Source organism: Leiobunum rupestre, chromosome 2, assembly GCF_980474605.1.
Source record: "Leiobunum rupestre chromosome 2, qqLeiRupe1.1.hap1, whole genome shotgun sequence".
Taxonomy (NCBI): Eukaryota; Metazoa; Arthropoda; class Arachnida; order Opiliones; family Sclerosomatidae; genus Leiobunum; species Leiobunum rupestre.
Genome location: NC_143385.1, coordinates 91,598,951 through 91,618,754, shown reverse-complemented (window position 1 = coordinate 91,618,754; position 19,804 = coordinate 91,598,951). Strand labels below are relative to the sequence as shown.

The 19,804-nt window shown below is 36.3% G+C and overlaps 1 protein-coding gene and 1 long non-coding RNA gene across 4 annotated transcripts; one reads left to right on the top strand and one right to left on the bottom strand.

Moving 5' to 3' along the window:
* Nucleotides 1–1,144: 1,144 nt before the first annotated feature.
* Nucleotides 1,145–15,199, top strand: LOC149960336 (uncharacterized). 3 transcript variants are annotated; one of them, XR_016478438.1, is made up of 5 exons: nucleotides 1,146–1,355; nucleotides 1,409–1,482; nucleotides 14,718–14,773; nucleotides 14,830–15,016; nucleotides 15,073–15,199. It is a non-coding gene; the product is annotated as an uncharacterized LOC149960336 (long non-coding RNA). The 3 variants fall into 3 exon arrangements; XR_016478437.1 differs by having other exon boundaries at nucleotides 1,145–1,355; nucleotides 14,718–15,016; XR_016478439.1 differs by lacking the exon at nucleotides 14,718–14,773 and having other exon boundaries at nucleotides 1,148–1,355.
* A 657-nt stretch (nucleotides 15,200–15,856) lies between these two features.
* On the bottom strand, nucleotides 15,857–16,454 carry LOC149960335 (death-associated inhibitor of apoptosis 2-like). Its single transcript, XM_090167449.1, has 2 exons — nucleotides 16,423–16,454; nucleotides 15,857–16,223 (listed from the first exon to the last, which is right to left on the bottom strand). The coding sequence occupies exon 2, from the start codon at nucleotides 16,214–16,216 to the stop codon at nucleotides 15,857–15,859; it is 360 nt and encodes a 119-aa protein (XP_090023575.1). The 5' UTR covers nucleotides 16,217–16,223; nucleotides 16,423–16,454.
* Nucleotides 16,455–19,804: the final 3,350 nt, after the last annotated feature.

Here is a 19,804-nt window from a genome sequence, read left to right as displayed (position 1 = left end):
GTAGTTATATTATATGTTTGAATATTAATTTTTGGCGGGAAAGTGTAAGCGTCGCGTGTATAAAAATCAACAAGTGGTTAAACTCTTTAGGTTTATTAATGTACACTTATGTTTGACATGAATATTAATATATGGCTTAAGTTTGTACCTTTATAATTAACCGTTAGGGTTCATGACCTGGTAGCTATATGGTTGTTGAAGTTTTGGCGCGAATTTAACATGTGTTCTGAAGACCGTTAGAAATTGTAAGCGTCGATTAACAAGTGTTTAAACTCTTTAGGTTTATTATATGTTTGAATATTAATTTTTGGCGGGAAAGTGTAAGCGTCGATCAACAAGTGGTTAAACAAAAATAGTTAAAAAGGTGTATTGAATATTTTCGGTTTGACCAACACCGAACCATAAATCTCTAAGTATAAGACTTCTTCAGGTGTCCAGAGTCCAGGATCAGCAGTGTCCAAATATTTAGTTGCTGAAACTCTTTTGGACCTTCATCCTCTAATTCGAAATTTAAGACTTCTTCAGATGTCCAGAGTCCAGGATTATCAGTGTCCAAATATTTAGTTGCTGAAACTCTTTTGACTCCCATAGAACTCGTATTGAATTCATTATACCAGATGGTCATTATTCCTATTATACAAAGCATAAAGTTTACGATAAATAACTTAACATTTTATATTGACATTTCGAATTTACCGCGCCTCCACGAAAATCCCTACTTTCCAAGCGCACTAGCGCCATCTATTGTACTAAATCACTACCATAAAAATATATTTTTGGGCTGTTAAAAATATATAAAATAAATATCAGTCTAATTTGTTTAATATATACCAATATTCATAACACTTTATAATTAATATAATATAACATTTAACCTAACCGATAATTTTAAGCAACTCGCCTCCTGAAAAATTGCCAAAATCTCTCCTTTCCAAGCCCACTAGCGCCATCTATGTATTACGTTGCAAGATTACCATAAAAATATATTTTCGAACAAAAACTTTTTTAAATATATAGCATAAATATCAGGCTAATTTGTTTATTATATATCAATATTAATAACACTTTATAAATTACTAAATTTTTATATATAATATTTAAGTTAGATGGCGCCACTTTCTTCACCCAGCATCTTCACCCAGCATCTTAAGCAACGCGGTCGAAATAGCCATTCTCCAAAAGAAAGTTAAGCCAGAAGTATTGTTAAGATAATGTTTTAAGTTTTGAACGTTTTAAATAGGGTTTCGGGCACTCTAGTTATTGCTAATGGGAACTAAATTGTGCTAAGTATCTAACCGCGTAACTTTTAACATTTTTTAGATTTCTAGGAATTATATTGGCCGCATACTTTCCAGGTAAAATTTTAGGCTTAAAAATGAACATTTTTTAAAATATTTTAACGTTCTAGGATGCACGCCATTACTAACGGCCATTGGTGAAGCTCAACGAACAGTAACGGACTCATCATTGTCATTTGACAAGGTAAAAAACTATAATTTTGAGCTAGTATTTTGTTTTGGGTCGTATATATAAATATATATATATATATATATATATATATATATATATATATATATATATATATTGTATTATTCAATTTAAATAAGGTGTATGATAGAAAGATTTATGGGAGGTCGGGGGGGTTAAACTGGGTACGAGGCCCCGTCAAAAAGTTTCTCCAGCGCCACCAAGTGAGGCGTTTTAGAACGTATGTCGGGGAAACATTAAGTTGTTTTAAGACTAGCTTAACACATATCTTTTTGTGGAATATTTTACAATAATTTGAATGTTATTATAAGTATATTACCATGTCGAGAGAGATCCCAGCTACTAGTAGATTGTTGATTTTTCATAAGGAACGTAAGACTTTTTATCAGAAACATTAACGAATTGTGAGAAAACATGGAAAAAATCCCGTCCTTTTATATCAGTAAATCCAGGAAAAACTGGAAATCAGAATCAGGTTATCGATAACTAGAGGTGAATAGCCCTATAAATTAGAAAGGAATGTCATAGTATATAACCAGTTGTTAATATCGTATCTAATTAAAGTTTACGTGGTGGTTCAGACTAGTGGCCATATTATTTTTGCAATGGACGATCTATTTTTAACATTACCGAGTAACGCTTCGAGCGATTTATACCCGGAAAATACAGCGTCTACTTATAAAGTAAATTTAGGACGACCTTTAAATGTACCTTCAAATTTTGAAGTTGGAATTAGCGAAATTATATTACCGCCAACATGGGAAAATATTACAGAAAAAAACCGGTCATTTTTAGCAGTTTCCACGACAACCGTTAAAAACGTGCAACCGTTTACATACTTTAAAATATCAGTGAAAGTGGGTAAAATTGAAGCGGAGAAAGACCAGAATGGAAATATCCTTCGATATAGTGTCGTGCGCAAACTTATTGCAGCGCTTAATGAAAGTTTAAAAGAATTCGGGCTTGATAATAAATTAAAATTGAACTCCACACAAAACCAAACGGGCTCTGTTGGAATTTGATAACCACCAATAACTACCATATTAGAATTCCCAATGGACCAATTAAAGAGCTTCTCGATTTTGAACCTAACATAAATCCATATCGGAAAGACGGATTTCATATTGGGTCATATTTTTGTACGAAACCTTTTGCTGGTTATATAAAGTCCTTATCGTTAAATAACTTTAATTACATTGAAATTAGAAGTGATAATGTACAAGACGCCGCGTTTAGAGTCGAAACTCGAATTGATTATCAAATACCGACTGGTGCTTACTCGAGTGTCCAAGACATTTTAGACGCAATGATGTTAACCTTGGATGAGGAAATAAGGGATAAATTTCAATTAACCATTAACCATAATGGATCCGTTCACATTGGAGCCGCGGCGGGGTTTGCAATTATATTTCATTCATCTGAGAAAGGTCTCGGTGAAATGCTAGGCTTTACGCGCTTTAGTGAACTCTTGGCCAATACAGATAGTCTCTACGCTGCTGATTTATCAATGGGAGCCAGAACACTATATATATATTCAAATTTAATATACCCTCAATATGTAGGCGATACGTTTGCCCCATTGATGAAAATAATACCGCTAGCTGGAAATGATAAGCCGTTTGAAAAATCTAATATTTTTGACAAAATTGATTACTATCCTTTGAGAACAAATAATACAGAAATAGTTGACATTGACATGAAAACGGATTTTGGCGAAACAATAGCCTTTATAAACGGAAAAAGTGTCATTAGACTTCATTTGAGACGAAATGGCCGACAGTGAAAGTTATTTCAAATATTACCGCGAACAATATGGTGGCGGACCATTTTTTTGCCGGACCTGTTTATCAACGGGGAAGAGGCGTGGGCGGAATTTTTAAAAAGCTGATAAAATATATAACACCCATTATCAAACCCGTGACCAATGAGGCTTTTGGAGTAGGCAAGAGATGGTGGCAAGATTTAAAACAAGGACATGACCCTAAAGAAACGTTAAAGAACAATTTAAGAATCGCCGGTAGCAATTTATTACATAAAGCGGCTGATCGATTAACGAGAAATCAGTCTGGCAGCGGCTGCCGTAAACGACGAACGGGCCCCATTAGGAAACGAAAAAAAGTGTCCAAACGGAGAGTTACAAAAAGAACCAAACTTGACTTTTTAGGATAATAATGGCGGTTTACGAGGGAATGCTAAGTCAGCTTGATATTTTTCAACGCCCATTGGTCAATACTAATGTAATTACCACAACGGAAATAAGATATTTACCAACAAACAATTTATCGGACAATGGCCCTCTGGAATTTTTTATTCCCGCGTCGGAAGATTTATATATGGATTTATCAAAAACTATGTTAAAATTGAAACTGAGACTTTTACATAACGATGGATCGAATGTCCCAGCCGTTGAAACAAAAGTGGCACCAACGAATAATCTTATAGGGTCGCTTTTTAGTCAATGCGATTGTTATCTCGGGGATACTTCTACCCAGTCCGCGAACAACTGCTACGCTTACAGTTCCTACATTGAAAAATTAGTCAACTATGGAGAAGATGCAAAAAATTCGCAGCTCCAAAACGGAATGTTTTATATGGAGTCTACGACCAAGCCTTCGGAGATGTGGTTAGATACGTTCAAGTCAGAGTCCAACGGGGCCCTGAAGCGAGGCTCAAGATCAAAAGAATCGCAATCCTTTGAAATAATGGGGCCTTTGTCTGTTGATATTTGCAAAATTAATAAGTTTATGTTAAACCAAGTTCCGGTACGATTTCGTTTAGTTAGAAGCCCGCGCCTAACTACCGTCATGTCTATGGAAGCAGGCAAGGATTATAAACTAGTTATAGACCAAGCGTACTTGTACGTGACAAAAGTTAAAGTTAATCCTTCAATCGTATTGGCGCATGCAAAAATGCTAGAATCAGATATTCCAGCTATCTTTCCCTTAACGCAAACGATTGTTAAAAATTTTAGCGTAGCGAGAGGCCTTACGAGTATAAACCGCGATAACATCATTTTAGGTAGATTACCGAAACGAGCTATTGTGGTTTTTGTCAAGGAAGATGCGTTTATCGGGTCATTGAATAGTAATAGTTTACAATTTGAACATTTAAACGTGACCGGTTTGTCCCTCTCGGTGGGTCCTGATCGTTATCCTCCCGATGGGTTCCAAATGGACTACGACGAAGGGAATTATTGTTTACCTTATCAGAGTCTATTTTCCGCGATGGGGATCGATGGGGCCGACCGTGGTAATTTCATAAGTTTTAAAAATTTTAAATCCGGGTATAACATGTATCTATTCGATCTAACAAGCGACAACAATGCTAGTGGGGATTATATGTCTCTTAGAAAGGACGGTAGTTTACGACTCGATGTGCAATTTAAAAACGCATTAACACATAATGTGACATGTATAATGTATTTTGAATTCGATAATGAGATTTTGATAACACGCGATCGCAAAGTAATTTATAACGCCGAATAAAACCCATTTAAAGCACTTTACCTTAAGCGGTTTAACAGTTCCTCGCTTGCAATCGTTCAACCATGTCACGCTCTCATTATCTCTCCGATAAACTGGAAATTTTTCTTTCAAATGACATTCCGGGTACCGATCTTAAAATTAAACGCCAAGGGCATAGAAAATACGTTTCATTTAATCTTAACGTTTGGGAAAACTTATGGACATTTTCCGATGAAATTGACACATTCTTTGACTTGACAAAACCCCCAACCCGATTTCATAGTTGGCTAACCGATTACGTAAAACTCGAAGGATTTATATGTCAAAGAGGTAAATTTATTGATTTGCGTTCGCACGTCCGCGGAGCTAATGACAAGTATAATGTCTTGTACTCGACTTCAAACGGTTTTGCAATGTGTAAAACAAGCTGGGAGCGGTTAAAAATTATTCGCTTAAGTCTTAATACGGAAATTCAGGAGAGAAAAAACTGTTACCAGTGTATGAAGAAATGTATTAAAGACGAATGAACCGAGATTCTAATGTCGTTAACGGGATCCTGTGAAAATACAGCATGTCACTTTCAATTGGCTCATGACATTACGTGCCTTCCCGTAGCTTCGCATTGGTCTGAAAGGCTTGAGGCTAATGTGAAAAGAGCTCTTCCTCTAGTCAATTATCAAAAGACTCTAAATAATTTTAACGAAAACTACCCACATTGTTCTTTAAACATACATAATTTATTTCATGCAATGGTTAACGATGTAAATGAAATTATTACAGAATTTTTGTTTTAATAAAGGGTATAAATTTAAGAATATGTATGGTTTGTTTAATTTTTATTACAAGTTAAAAGGTCAAAGCGCGCGGCCATGAATAAAACCATAGAGAAAGTCTATTACGATCCTGAAAATCCAGGGGGATTAGGCGGTGTCAAGCGATTAGAAAAAAGTTTGCCCTTAATTCCAAAGACCAAAATTAAAAAATGGTTGTTAACGCAAGACCCCTATACGTTGCATAGAGACCGAAAGCTTAAATTTGCTCGTACACCAACATATGTGACGTCACTGAATGAAATTCATCAAATGGATTTAATAGTTTTGGACGAGTTGAAACCGGATTATAATTATATTTTAGTTAACATTGACGTTTTATCGCGCTTTTTATCCGCGTTACCTTTGAAAACAAAGAGCGGGAAAGACGTTCTACAGGCGCTAAAAAAAATTCACAAAGTTAATAAACCCATGAAAATTAATACGGATCAAGGAAAGGAATTTCTTAATAAGACCGTACAGGATTATTTAAAAAAGAACGATATAAAACATTTTGTAAGTTACGGGGACATAAAATGCGGAATCGTAGAACGCGCCAATAGAACTCCGAGAACAAAATATATCGTTTAATTACTAAAACTAAGAAACCAAATTTCATTAAGGATTTACCGAAAATTGTTAGATCGTATAATAACAGTGTACACAGGTCGACCGGGTTCAAACCGTGTGAAGTAACGGTTGATAATGAGCATTTAGTTTGGAAAAATCTTTACGGTAAAAAATCAATTAGGGAAAAAGCCAAATTCAAAGTCGGTGAACGTGTTCGATTAACAAAAGCCCCGAAAGCGTTTACTAAAGGCTACAAGGGATACTGGTCGAAGGAAGTGTTTACTATTAAGAGAGTGATTAATAGACCTCGTCCTGTTTACGTCATACAAGATCAAAATAATCAAGTCATCTTGGGTTCATTCTATCCCGAAGAACTACAAAAGATTCTATCATGAATACTAATCAGCTTGATGAATTTTTGAAATGTGATTATAGAACGCGCCCATTTTACATTGGTACATTTTCCAAAGACGCGATTCCCAAAAAAGCGCCGAAACAGAAAACGTATTGTTTTATTATAAATACGGACGATTCGACGGAACCAGGTTCTCATTGGGTCGCTGTGTTTATTGAATCGGGAAAGGGAGAATTTTTCTGTTCGTTTGGAAATTCACCTGTTACGTACAATTTTAACTTGGGTCATTTAGCTAAAAAGTGGGTATATAATAAAAATATTATCCAACCGATTGACTCGGAAACATGCGGTGCTCATTGTTTATTTTATATCGTATGTAAATGTTCGGGGTATACTTATAGAGAAATATTAGATATGTATAATGATACTCTATATATCAATGACATAATCTCGTTATGGAATATGTGTCTGCATTTAATGAATCACGAAAATAAATATTGTAATCAATAAATTTTTATTGTATCAATTTTTCCATTTTTTAAGAGGGCTTAATGCGCGGCGTCTGTTTTTAGGTGTCGGATAAGGTTTGCGAACATTTAGTCTCCTCTTCACGTGCTTTTCATTCGTTTGCAAATCTTTATCCGAAAATGGTAGAGACACAGCCTCCGATAAATTCTCCACGCTTTCAGCCGATGGCCTATACGTTACGTCGCTGTCTCGTGTAGTACCCGTCGCGCCTTCAGACGTATTGAAGAGGTTCCTTATGTTACTGGTACTTTCGGAACGGCGTGGTGTACTACTTGAAAGAGGATCAAACTCGCGGCGGAGTGCTTCGTGGACGGCTTCGGGAATATTCGGTGTTGACTCCGCTATCAAATGATCCGGTAGAAACGCCGGGACTGGGGGAGTAGGTCGAAGAGGGGGTCTCGGTTCCGCGTGTAGATAAACGGGAATCGGATCGGGAGAAATCAACGTAGTACTGGGTGAAACGGGGGAACCGCGAGAGACATTTCTCGGAGAATTTGTTGGTGTAGCTACGGGTCGTATCATCTGCGCCGGTGCGAGAAGAGGAGCCACGGGCCGTATAATCTGCGTCGGTGCGAGAAGAGGAGCTAACGTATTCGATGGAGGAGGCATCGCTGGGGGCTCTAAACGAACGGCGGGGACTCCTTGAAATTCTTTAATTTTAAAGTACCTTTGAAGCATAGTTAAATACTCTCGTAACGTATCCTCCTCACTCCCTACTTTAATCGGTTTATTTATGATACTTTTCATTTGATTTTGAATAATGTCTATTAATTTGGCCGTATCGCTAAAATAGCTATCAGCGGGAACTAAAACGAATTTTTTCATCGATTAATAATACGGTTAAGAACCACGGGAATTAATGAACCGAGAATTGCACCCCAGAATCCGCCTCGCTGAGATATTAGAATTTTTCGACGGTTTAAGTCGGTTAAATTTTTACGAGCAAGTTTTCTGATGCACGCTTTATAGCGCTGTAATATTTTTTTCCTATTTGCGCCTACAGGTAGCGCCCCCCGGGTAATATTAAGACAAATATTAGAAATAGAGTTTAATTGTTCGGGACTAGCGTTTTTAATTAAAAATTTGCGCTGACTGGGGGAAGCTTTTTTAATGAGCGTTAAATAAGGTTTATGTTCCCGTATCGCTCGTGGCCAAGTCATCTTACGTAATGAAACAATTTTATAAATACATTCAAATTTATTCAAAAAACACAAAGAATTTATACAATGAAAACATTTTCACATATTTTTTATAGAATATATTTAACAGAATAAATTTTTTTTAAACATTATTTTTAAACCCGTCACCATTACTCTAGAAAAGTTATCATTGGGCCCTCTTCAAATAAGCAATTTGTTCGCACTTTGAAATGTTCTGGTGTTTCTTGATTTAAATCTAAAACAATATTAGAATAGGGTCGAGAAGCAGTTACATTATTGTACACATTACTTAGAAAATTTGGGTTATTAGGAAATACTTGTCGACTGAGACATGTAATCTGACTAGGATCACGCGGACTCTTAAATAGAACAATGTACGATGAGTTCAAGCTAATATCGCGAGCCGCTCGACCTTGACCAAAAACATTTTGGGTTAAGAATAATATAGTTAAATTTAAGTGGTGACTACCAACACGAAATAATTCCGAAACGTACGCGTTATTTAAACAACTTTGAGATAGATCGTCGAGAACGAGCAAGTTATTTATAGAACTATCAAATATTTCTTCCGGTTTCTCACTTAATAAACCCTGATGAAACTCGATATCAGGTATAATTCTTTTAAGCTCATTGAATTTTTCCGACCAAATATTATAACAATAAATGATTCGCTCGGGAGGTTTCTCGAACAGCGTGTGTCGATTTTTTAAAAGCCGAAAAGTCCAAACTGTTTTTCCGCATCGACTCGGTCCACTGATGAGGAACGTGGTCGGCGATTTAAACTTGAGCCGCGTTACTGACATTTTTGTAGCCGAAGGGAATACTGGTACCGTCGCTCTTGAAGATTCGCTTGTTAGACGTAAATCCAACGAGTTTTTCAGCTGGTTTTTGGAATAGCTGCCCCGTTTTTAAACGTTTCACGTTAAATGGGACTTCGACGCTGTATTTCAATTGTTGGTTGCGTGTAGCGAGGTCCTTCAAAGCTTCAAAGTTGACAATTGACTGATTTTTTTTAGTCAATGTAATGCCCTTAAGTTTAGTAACAATCTTTCCAGATTCGAATAAAATTGAATAAGCTTTACATCCCAAGGAAACAAAGGCTTTTATATTTTCATTGGGATACTGGTCAGCTAATGTACCTAGGGTAGTCCCTAGCGGAATATTTCAGTCTTTACTCATATAAAGAAAAGCAGAATCAGTATCGACGTAATTTAAATTGGAACCAATTTGAGCCATTAATTTGTATAATTTAATACGGCCGTAACTGGCTACAAACGCGCCTATCGTTGGTGACCCTTTCCGATAAGTTGGAACGTAGTCTTCCCGAAAACGAGTGGTGACTAAGGCAATATCATCGTCTAGTAGTTTAAAATCCGTTAATTCTTTGGTTTTATCGGCCAAAATTTCGACTAATTCCTTATAAGAATTAATAAAAACACTTTGGCCTCGATTTAAATTAATGGAATTTTTGCCCCACAGACTGTTTAGACTAAGTTTGCCAATAGCTTTTAAAGCGGGATTATCGGTTATATCGTCTAAATTTAAATCTAACCCGTCAATTTCATTAAAGTCTCGTAAATAATTAAGTTTTTGTTCTAATGTAATTATGTCTTTTGGATACGACGAATTTTGAACTTTGATTTTGTAAAAAAGCCGAATATAGTCATCGAATAGCGGACAATCTTTATCGAATGTCTCTCGGTAATGATGTACTTCGTGAATTGTAATAATTTTGTAACCGTACTCTATCGCTAGATAAAACTCGGGGGTCGTCCACACGTCGGTTATGCTACGCTCTCGATCAGTATGGGTACATTCGAAACATTGTTCAGCTGCACATTTGTAGCAGAGAGTATAATAAATTTTACTATTAATTTTAGCTGAGAGAATTGGGAGGTTTAAATTGGTAGGTGGCAGCACCGTAGCTTTAATAAGACCAAAATAAGCGTTAACGGAAAAATTAAAGTTACAAGTTATAATTTCGGGGCTTGATTTGGGATATTTATAGGAACTCATCTGGACCGACGGGTACATACTATTGAAATCCACGACTTTGATTGGTCGATCGGGAGTGGCTTCGGCGTAAATTACAAAGTTTTCGACCCTCCCCCCACGAATGGCGTCTCTCGCTCCTATCGGTTTGGTAAAGGGTAGGGAATCGCAGAAACTCGCAATTGCTGGGTCTTCTACTAACTGATCATACTCGTGCTCCCATATACTAATAAACTGTGCATTAGGCCTTTCCTTTTTTAAAAAATTTTCGCGGTCGAGGGTTTTGAGATAAATATTTAAATTATAATCTTTTAACTGTTTATCGTAAGCCTGGTGGTCAGTGTGCAGTGGGCATTTATGGTAATGGCAGCCGTAAAATTCGGCAATTATTTCGGGCGAGGAACAATAACCGTCTAATCGATAGGGATAAATGACATGTTCGCCACCTAGCGATCGCGCCGTTTGAAATTTCACGTTGAGTTTTTTTCCCAAATAAGCTAACCATTTTAGGGCCTTGACACTATGCCGTTTCCTATAACCCGTCCCCGGAACAATCGCGATAGTGTTTGGTTCGACAAATCTACTAAGGAATAAATTTGTGACGGCTCCCGGCAACGTTATGGCGTTTGACCCTAACAAATCAAAATCGACTGTTTTTAAAAATAAATTTCTAAAACTATCGAATCCTTTCTGTAAAAGTTTAACGTCATCGATCGCGTATTCGGTTAAAACTTTATTTAGATCAAAAACGACGTAACGTTGGGAATCGTACCATTGATTAAATTCCACGATTTCCTCGTCCGTAAATTTGTCGATACCAAAATATTCTTTCTCGGGGAGGGCGCCGATGTAATCTAAATTGTTTTCCGTAGCGAATGAATAACAAAAATAACCTTTCTTTTGGACAATCTTAAAAGTTTTCGAGAAATTTCGAAGGGCTGTAGGTAGGAACATGAAACTATCGATAAAGGCTATTTTAAATTGGGCGAGAAACATACCCAGGGCTTGGAACCGGTATAAATTATCTCGGGTTTAATCTTTCGTTTTAATAGACCGTTAAGAATAAGCAACGTATCGAAACCACTCCCGAAATGGCTAATTAATATGACGTTTTCAAAGACCGGCCTCGTAACCGTATCTCTTTTCCGACCATTAACTGTCACCTGGCATGCTAATAAATAATCTAGGAAATTTTGAACGCAATCAAAGCCGTGAAATTTTCGGTAATCATAATTTGTCGAAAATGGCGCCTCTTGCATCGCGGAAATGATTAAAATTGGTCTAATTGCAGTGTCAGTCGTTATGGTTTCAAAATCAAAATAACATAGTCGTTTCTCATTTGATTTTATTTCTAATGGGCGGACGTGACACTCGTTTTTGGCATGCTCAATTTTGCAAAAAGCGCATTTGTTGTCGCAATTATGATTGCCTTCATAGTCTTTCCCGCAATTTAAACAGCGCCTTAAAACCTGACAGGTTCCTAGTTCTACGTGTTGGGAGAAACAATTTGGTCCGGCAAAATACCTATTACAGTCATGACAACGGGTAGCCTGTTCTATACTGGGGTGGAATTCGGGGCCGCGACATCGACGGCATTTAAGCTCGGGTCCGCAGTCGTGACTTTTTTTCTGTTTGATATTATGTAACAGGGTAAGACAAAATTTACAGAAAGATTTTACCCCAAACATGGCCGAATAAGATCGTACGACGTGGGTGTGGTCTTTAATTTTTAAGAGGAAAATTTGTTTTTCTTTAAAGTGTCCAATAAACACTTTATCGAAATTATCGTCCGCCGAGATTAATATAATTTGGTAGTCGGGTAATATATTTTGGAATCGGTTAATGTCTATTATTTCTACGGGGCCTTCGGGAACCCCCGCTAGGGCGTGTAATTTTTTAGCTTCAATTTCTTGTTCGGGCTTTTGCCCGTTTCTAATTGTCTTTAATTGGTATTCGTTAAAACTAGCACCCTGTCCTAAACTTTTTAAATGCTGATAGTCGGCCAAAACTCTTCCCACCGCCAGGGCTCTCGTAAAACATAAATTGTCCGTATTTCTAATGGGAATAAATGTGTTACCTTGGTTGATATACTGATCTAAACATTCATAACTTCTGCTTCTAACACTGCGAGGAAGTCCTCTCATAGGGGTATCTTGAAGAAATATTAGGTCGAATCGGAGGGGTGAATCTAAATAAATGGTTTTTACGGACTGCGCTACCTTTTCAATCCCCGTTAAAATTCTCTCAGCTGTCAATTCATTGATATTCATTAATTTGAAATTTATCGGATCTTGCAGCTCATCGGAAATTACCACCACCCTGACGCGCGTGTAGCCTAAATTATCGGCCGTAATTCTATCTAATATTGATTGGAAAATACGGGTCAGTTGGTTACTGATATCCGCGTGGTTTAATTGGTCTAAATTTTTAAAATTACACTCGAATAGCATAGATTTACACCTATACTTTCGAGAAGAACTGGCAATGATTTTATCTATTGAGTAAAAATTTTTAGGGTTGAAACGGGTGCTAAGATCGAGGGCCATGGTGTTTTTAAAGTCCTGCGTAAATATTTAATACGGTTTGAATCGTTGTCGCGACGGTCGTAAACTTCGCCGGAATTCTGCAAGTTTAATAGTTTTTCGTAGTGACGTCCACGGTTCTTGTAAACTAGAACTTCACCTCGCCGACCCGCTAGAATTTCAACCTTCTCGTTTCTTAGTTGAAAATCACCTTCTTCATAAACTATCTGTTCTAGATACTCTTTTAACTCATACGCTGAATCTAGTTTGACGCAAACGCCGTCTTTTGTCGCGGTTGGCCGATCGCTATTTTTGACGTAACGCCTTATATCTAAATACAAGTTATTTTTGAAACTTGCAATTTTTATCCCGAAATTTTTATGGCGGGAAAACTCTACGACTATATCCGTCCAGCCGTCGTCTACTGGCTTAGATGGACCGGCTTGAGATGGACCGGCTTGAGATGGACCGGCTTGAGATGGACCGGCTTGAGATGGACCGGCTTGAGATGGACCGGCTTGAGATGGACCGGCTTGAGATGGACCGGCTTGAGATGGACCGGCTTGAGATGGACCGGCTTGAGATGGACCGGCTTGAGATGGACCGGCTTGAGATGGACCGGCTTGAGATGGACCGGCTTGAGATGGACCGGCTTGAGATGGACCGGCTTGAGATGGACCGGCTTGAGATGGACCGGCTTGAGATGGACCGGCTTGAGATGGACCGGCTTGAGATGGACCGGCTTGAGATGGACCGGCTTGAGATGGACCGGCTTGAGATGGGCCTGGCTTGGATAGGGTGCTTTTGGGTGGCGCATCAACTGGTTTGAATGGCGATTGTTTCGAAGGGCTATCGAGTACCTCGTGGCATGTTAAATCTATGATATCGGGTTGATTCTTCGGGATGTCTACTTCGAAACGAGTTTTCTTAATATTTACTTTATTTCCGAAATCTAATCGACGACGGACCTTATTGACCTGGGAGCAGGGAGGTGTTTCGGATTGGTTCTAAAAATTAAACTAAATTAAATGGTATAAAAAATAGACTGAATTAATAAACTATTACTTTGCGGTCAAAGTCCATCGTGCCAGAATAATTTCCTAACAATAAACGGTCATTTAAAAAAGGTAATTCCCCAAATTTTAAAATTTACTTACAATTTCTTCAAGTCGAATGCAAGTTGTGAAATAAATGCAAATAAAGCGCGTCCCTCTATTTATAGTCGCAAAACCCCCTAGCGGGACGCTTAGGAACTTCTATAACACATGCTAATTTATCTAACGCTTTTTATTAATACATGCGTAATTTTTCGTAATAAACAAAATTCCCCTAGCGGGACGCTTAGGAACTTCTATAACACATGCTAATTTTCATAACGGTTTTAGGTACTCGTAATTTTTCGTAACGGTTTTTTTATATCAACATGTGGTAAATAAACCCCTAGCGGGATGCTTAGGAAACTCCATTTTCTAATGATTTTGTAACAATTTTTTTACGTACTCTATTAACGCAACGTTTTTTTTTATATCAACATGTGGTAAATAAACCCCTAGCGGGATGCTTAGGAAACTCCATTTTCTAATGGTTTTGTAACAATTTTTACGTACTCTATTAACGCAACGGTTTTTTAAAATAAATCAATGTTTTCTCGAGAAAAATTCCATACACGAACCTAACCTCGAGCTATAGTAAATCAAATATTTAGGTTAAGATTGCCGAGTATAAAAGGCGTGATTTTTTCATGTTTTATCACATTTCGTTCCTGAACTACAATGTAAGTTGTAAAACGTCTTAATACGAACCTTTTCAACAAAAATTTAAAAATTTAGGGCTTCCAACACTACAGCAGATTTCATTAAAGTAGTGAAGGGGAGAGGACGCGGAAGTAATGTACTTTTGATAATATACTGTAACAAGTAATTGATAATTATTAAATTATAGGAGAAAACGCGGACCTAGGACCAGTTCGAAGTAATTATTTTCTATTTTTTATTATACTTTTATAAAATTTCTAACCACCAACCCGAGAACTCCCCAACGCCCTCGAACTCTCCCACGATTCCCTATCGGGAGATTTTGATCAACCCGTCATTGTCGGCGGAAATGCGAGTACTGGACTTGAGGAAAGGTAATTCGTTAAATATATTTTAATACGTATGAAATTATAATATGAATTTTTTCTAGCGCCGGGGATCAAAATCATCGTGGAAGGGGGTAATATATTCAACATGTTTTATTATATTAGCAACTAATTTATGTAATTTTAGGTGGCGCCCTTAAAATTTTAATTTAAATAAACTGTTTATATTTATTTTTGTCTCTTTCTTAATATACACGTTAGTTGTATTATATAAACCATTTTCATACAGACTGGTTAAAACGTACCATTCCTACTTGTTAATCGACGCTTACAATTTCTAACGGTCTTCAGAACACATGTTAAATTCGCGCCAAAACTTTAACAACCATATAGCTACCAGGTCATGAACCCTAACGGTTAATTATAAAGGTACAAACTTAAGCCATATATTAATATTCATGTCAAACATAAGTGTACATTAATAAACCTAAAGAGTTTAACCACTTGTTGATTTTTATACACGCGACGCTTACACTTTCCCGCCAAAAATTAATATTCAAACATATAATATAACTACTTGATGATCCTAAACACATGTTACTATCTAACAGGTCAATGACCCATAACGGTAATCCACCTAGTTAAACAATACCACGCTCATTAATATGCACCCTTTTTAAAACACTTGCTTACCTAATTGATTGACAGGTCAACTAATTAACACCTGTTAATCTCATTAATTATTCAGGTCACGCGCGCGTGACACGCGCCCGAGGGGGGGCGGAATCGCGATTCCCCGCTTCATTCCCCCCCGTCACGCAGCTGGGGACGCGTGGGGGAAAGCACGCTGCGCCCCCTCGCGTATCCAGGAATAGGGCACATAACTACTCACGTATTTGTAGTGTTAGCAGCAGTATCGTCTTCTTCTTCTTCTTCAGGTACAGGTGAGATGCATTTGTCAGAGACCGTAGTTACTTTTGGCGTCGGGGGAATGTCCCATTCTAGCGAAAGGTACTTTTTGTCCGATGGTGAATTATCCCTCGACGGACAGTGTGGAAAGCATCTGGCGTGTTCAAGTTCTGGTACGTCTCCTGATTCCCAGTGTTCTAAGATTCCATGGCATTTGTAACATCGTACTTCATCGCCCCGCTGAATATAGTAGAATCCAGCCTTCGCTAGTTGCTCCTTAGTGACGTGCGGATTTTTCCAGTGACGAAACGTTTCAAGTCGATACACTTCAATGTCCATAGCTGATCTAGACCAAATACGTTCTATAGTTCCAAATGATACATTCTCTAAGCCTACATTTACCCCTAAGTCTACTAAACCTAATTTTATCAATATGGTTAAATTTCTACGCTAAAATTCTCAATATAAACGCTTTTTTCAATATGCAAATTGTTTTAAATATGTCTAAAAATATAGTCTATTACAAAGAAAAAATAGTTACTTACTTTACGGGTAGAAATCCATTGTCGAGCTGTAGAAAAGACTGAGCGATCCGTCAGCAGGTCTTTACTCGTCAATGCGCCGTAGAAAAATGACGCACGGAAGATTAATTTATTCCTATCTTGTTGAGAATAATTCATCACGTGATCTAAACTTCAAATAACCCTCAAATTCTATTGGCTGTCTCTCTCTGACAGTTTAAACTGCCTCTAATGATTGACGACACATATTAACCCACTTGAGTATTTGGAAAAAACCCTTTGGTACTCGAAGGAGAGTTTTGGAAATACCACGTTGACGATATCAAAATCGAGCTCTCACTTGAAAATGTTAACGGAAAGCAATCCTCTTGGAAAATTGAGTTACGTAGAAGATTGCTAAAAAATGGCTAAGTGTTATGTTTTTTTTCAATAATGAGTCTTATTTTTTACATTTTAAAGTATTTATTAAGAGTGAAAAATCCCATGACTACACTGACGGCATATCTTAAGTACCGGTGGAAAAAAATCCATTGCTCAAAGTTCAGTTATCTTATTAAACGTGCGCGTGCACAGAAAAATGAACGAGTCACGTGATAGGAACTTAATTTCTACGCTAATCTTACCCCTACTAGGCCTAATTTCTGTCTAATACATTTCCAATATATAAATATATAAAAGAATGCCTAAAAATTTAATTTTAAATATAATAAAATAGCCTAGCTGATTATTATTATTATTATTATTATTATTATTATTATTATTATTATTATTATTATTATTATTATTATAACTTACTTTTCAGCGTGACCTTCAATGACTATTCCCAATGCTAAGACTCTTTATTGAGATAACGAAAACTGTAACTCAGAATTGATTCCCATGACTACCCTGACGGCATATCTTAAGTACCAGTGGAAAAAAATCCATTGTTCAAAGTTCAGTTATCTTATTATTCTGGTGCGCGCGCACAGAAAATGAAAGTCACGTGAGAATCGGTACGTCACTGAAAATAGTGGAAGTGTCATCACTAGAGTTCTTTTATCAATATATTTAATTAAGGATTATTTCAAAGTTTAGATGGCGCCATGGTTCTCAAAGCAGTGATATTAAAAGATCTCAACGGGTGGAATCGGAGAAACGCTAAAAATATTATCGACATATTCATTCTCCCTGAGTATAAATAAATAAATAAATAAATACATTCTTGGCGTAGTAGTAGGATTTTAAGAAAAAAATTAAATACGGAAAATCAATTATTTTATTTTAAAGGTTTTGTGATTTCTCACCAAACAATTTCAACATCTTCAATGTAGGCTATCACATCAGGGGCATCTCAAAAATCTTTTTCCTCTGATCTCCTAGTTTCTGCCTCTGTCTTTAGTATTTATAAATATTTTCCTATCCATAAACCATTTCCTAACTGGTGGACTTTGATAACACTAAAATTTTACTTATAATAATATGCTGAAATACATTTTCCAATACGCAAAAAATTAAAGCTAGACCTAAAAACCTGTAAAGTGTAAATAGTTAAGACTAAATTTCTAAGCCTAGCCCATGAAAGTACATTTTCCGTAAATCATATCCTAACATGAATGCATTTGTTAAGAATAAATGTTTTTTTTTAAAATATGCTAATTAATTTCGTAAACAAGCATAAATTTTAGTTCGCCCTTCCTCCAAAATATCTAATAGAGCTAGTACATTCTCGATAAATATACATGTTCTTGGGGAATAAGAGACGTTTTTTATCAAAGTAAGCCAAGTTTAAAGCTTATTGTCATTGGTTCCATAACAAAAACCACATTGTAACGTGATAATGGCTGCTCACTAATCCCAATTCCATGTGAAACTCTTTCAGTTTCTTTTGAGTTTCAAAATAGGGTTTTAGAAATAGATTTTTCCTATTTCATTAAATATAAGTATTAAAATTAGAATTGCTTCATTAAATTATGCATTTGTACTGTACTGTACAAATACCTGCATTTGAAATTGTATAACATTAAAACACAGTTTTTTTTTAAAAAATATATCAAGGTTTTCAATTCAGTTAAAAATAATTATATTAGATGTATTGTGTTTATATTTTTAACTTAATTGTATTGATGTTTTAAAAGCAAACCTCGGGCCTAAGAAACAGGCAAAGTGTAAATTGCTAAAACTAAATTTCTAACTCTAATAATGTGTAAATCAATTATACAATTATCTATTCATAAGTGTTAGAGACTTTATTACAATGAAATAAAACCATGTAGAAATGTATATGATATAAATTTAAGAAAACTCAAACATTCGACAGACATAACTTTTCTGTTTTAAATCAACAATTTTATTATTCTTTCTTATCATTTTTTTTATACAACCATTTGTTTTTATATAGATAACCTGAGGACGGCTATAATATGAACATATACCTAAAAAAATCGAGGGTTAAACAAAAACAACCTTAAGTTTACTATTTTTATATATTCACACGTCCTCAATTATGCAAATTTTATATTAACATTTCTACTATACATATTTCATAATTATCTCGTATAAAAGAGGGTCATTTTTGTACTATAAAACCATTCCATTCCTGAAATCCGCTACAGGAAAATCTGCAAAGGGATAAAAAACAAACATATATATAGCTTTAATCAAATAAATAAATAAATATATTCCTTAGGGATTATAAGTTCGCGAAAGGTGTGTATTATATTTAATTTCTTACATTTCGTATCATTATTTAATGATTTTTTTATTTTTAAAAAAGAATGTCTTACTCTGAAGTCCACACTCTGGTTTTGGAGTTACAGCTTCAATTTTTGATGGTGCCCCAGCCGTGTACTTAACAAACGGTGTCAATAGTATCGTTGTCTCAATTCAATCTTGGGATTGTCTTACTGAAAAATGGTCCTATGTCATTGACGCTCTGGGGTCACAAACAGGAATACGAATTACTCTACCAACGCCTACTATTGAGCAGTATTCGGATTGCTGTTACAACCATTACTTTCGCGTAACGTCGACAGGCGGAGAGTTTAATTGGATTCTGCAACCATTTAGTCAAAAGTATTTGCTAGATGAAATGTGTTTAACTGGGAGTTTGACGCTTAGCGTACCCCAGGTAATTGCGTTCGATCAGTGCAAACCCAGAATTGATGAGCAACTTTCCGTACTTCGGCAAAATCAATCATCCATCACCACAATGTATGAAGTTCTCGAACAAAAATTCAGAACTTTCTATAGTGTTTTCAAACCTTTGGAGAGGAGAGAGAATCCCTGTGGCTTTTTAGAACTATACAGTGGATTCCGTCTCTCAAACGACTTTTCTAAGCCTTTGGAAAACCTCTTTTTAGAAAAATTCTGTGCGAATTGCCCCTTTGAAATATATTCTCTAATGAATTATTGTTTGAACGATATA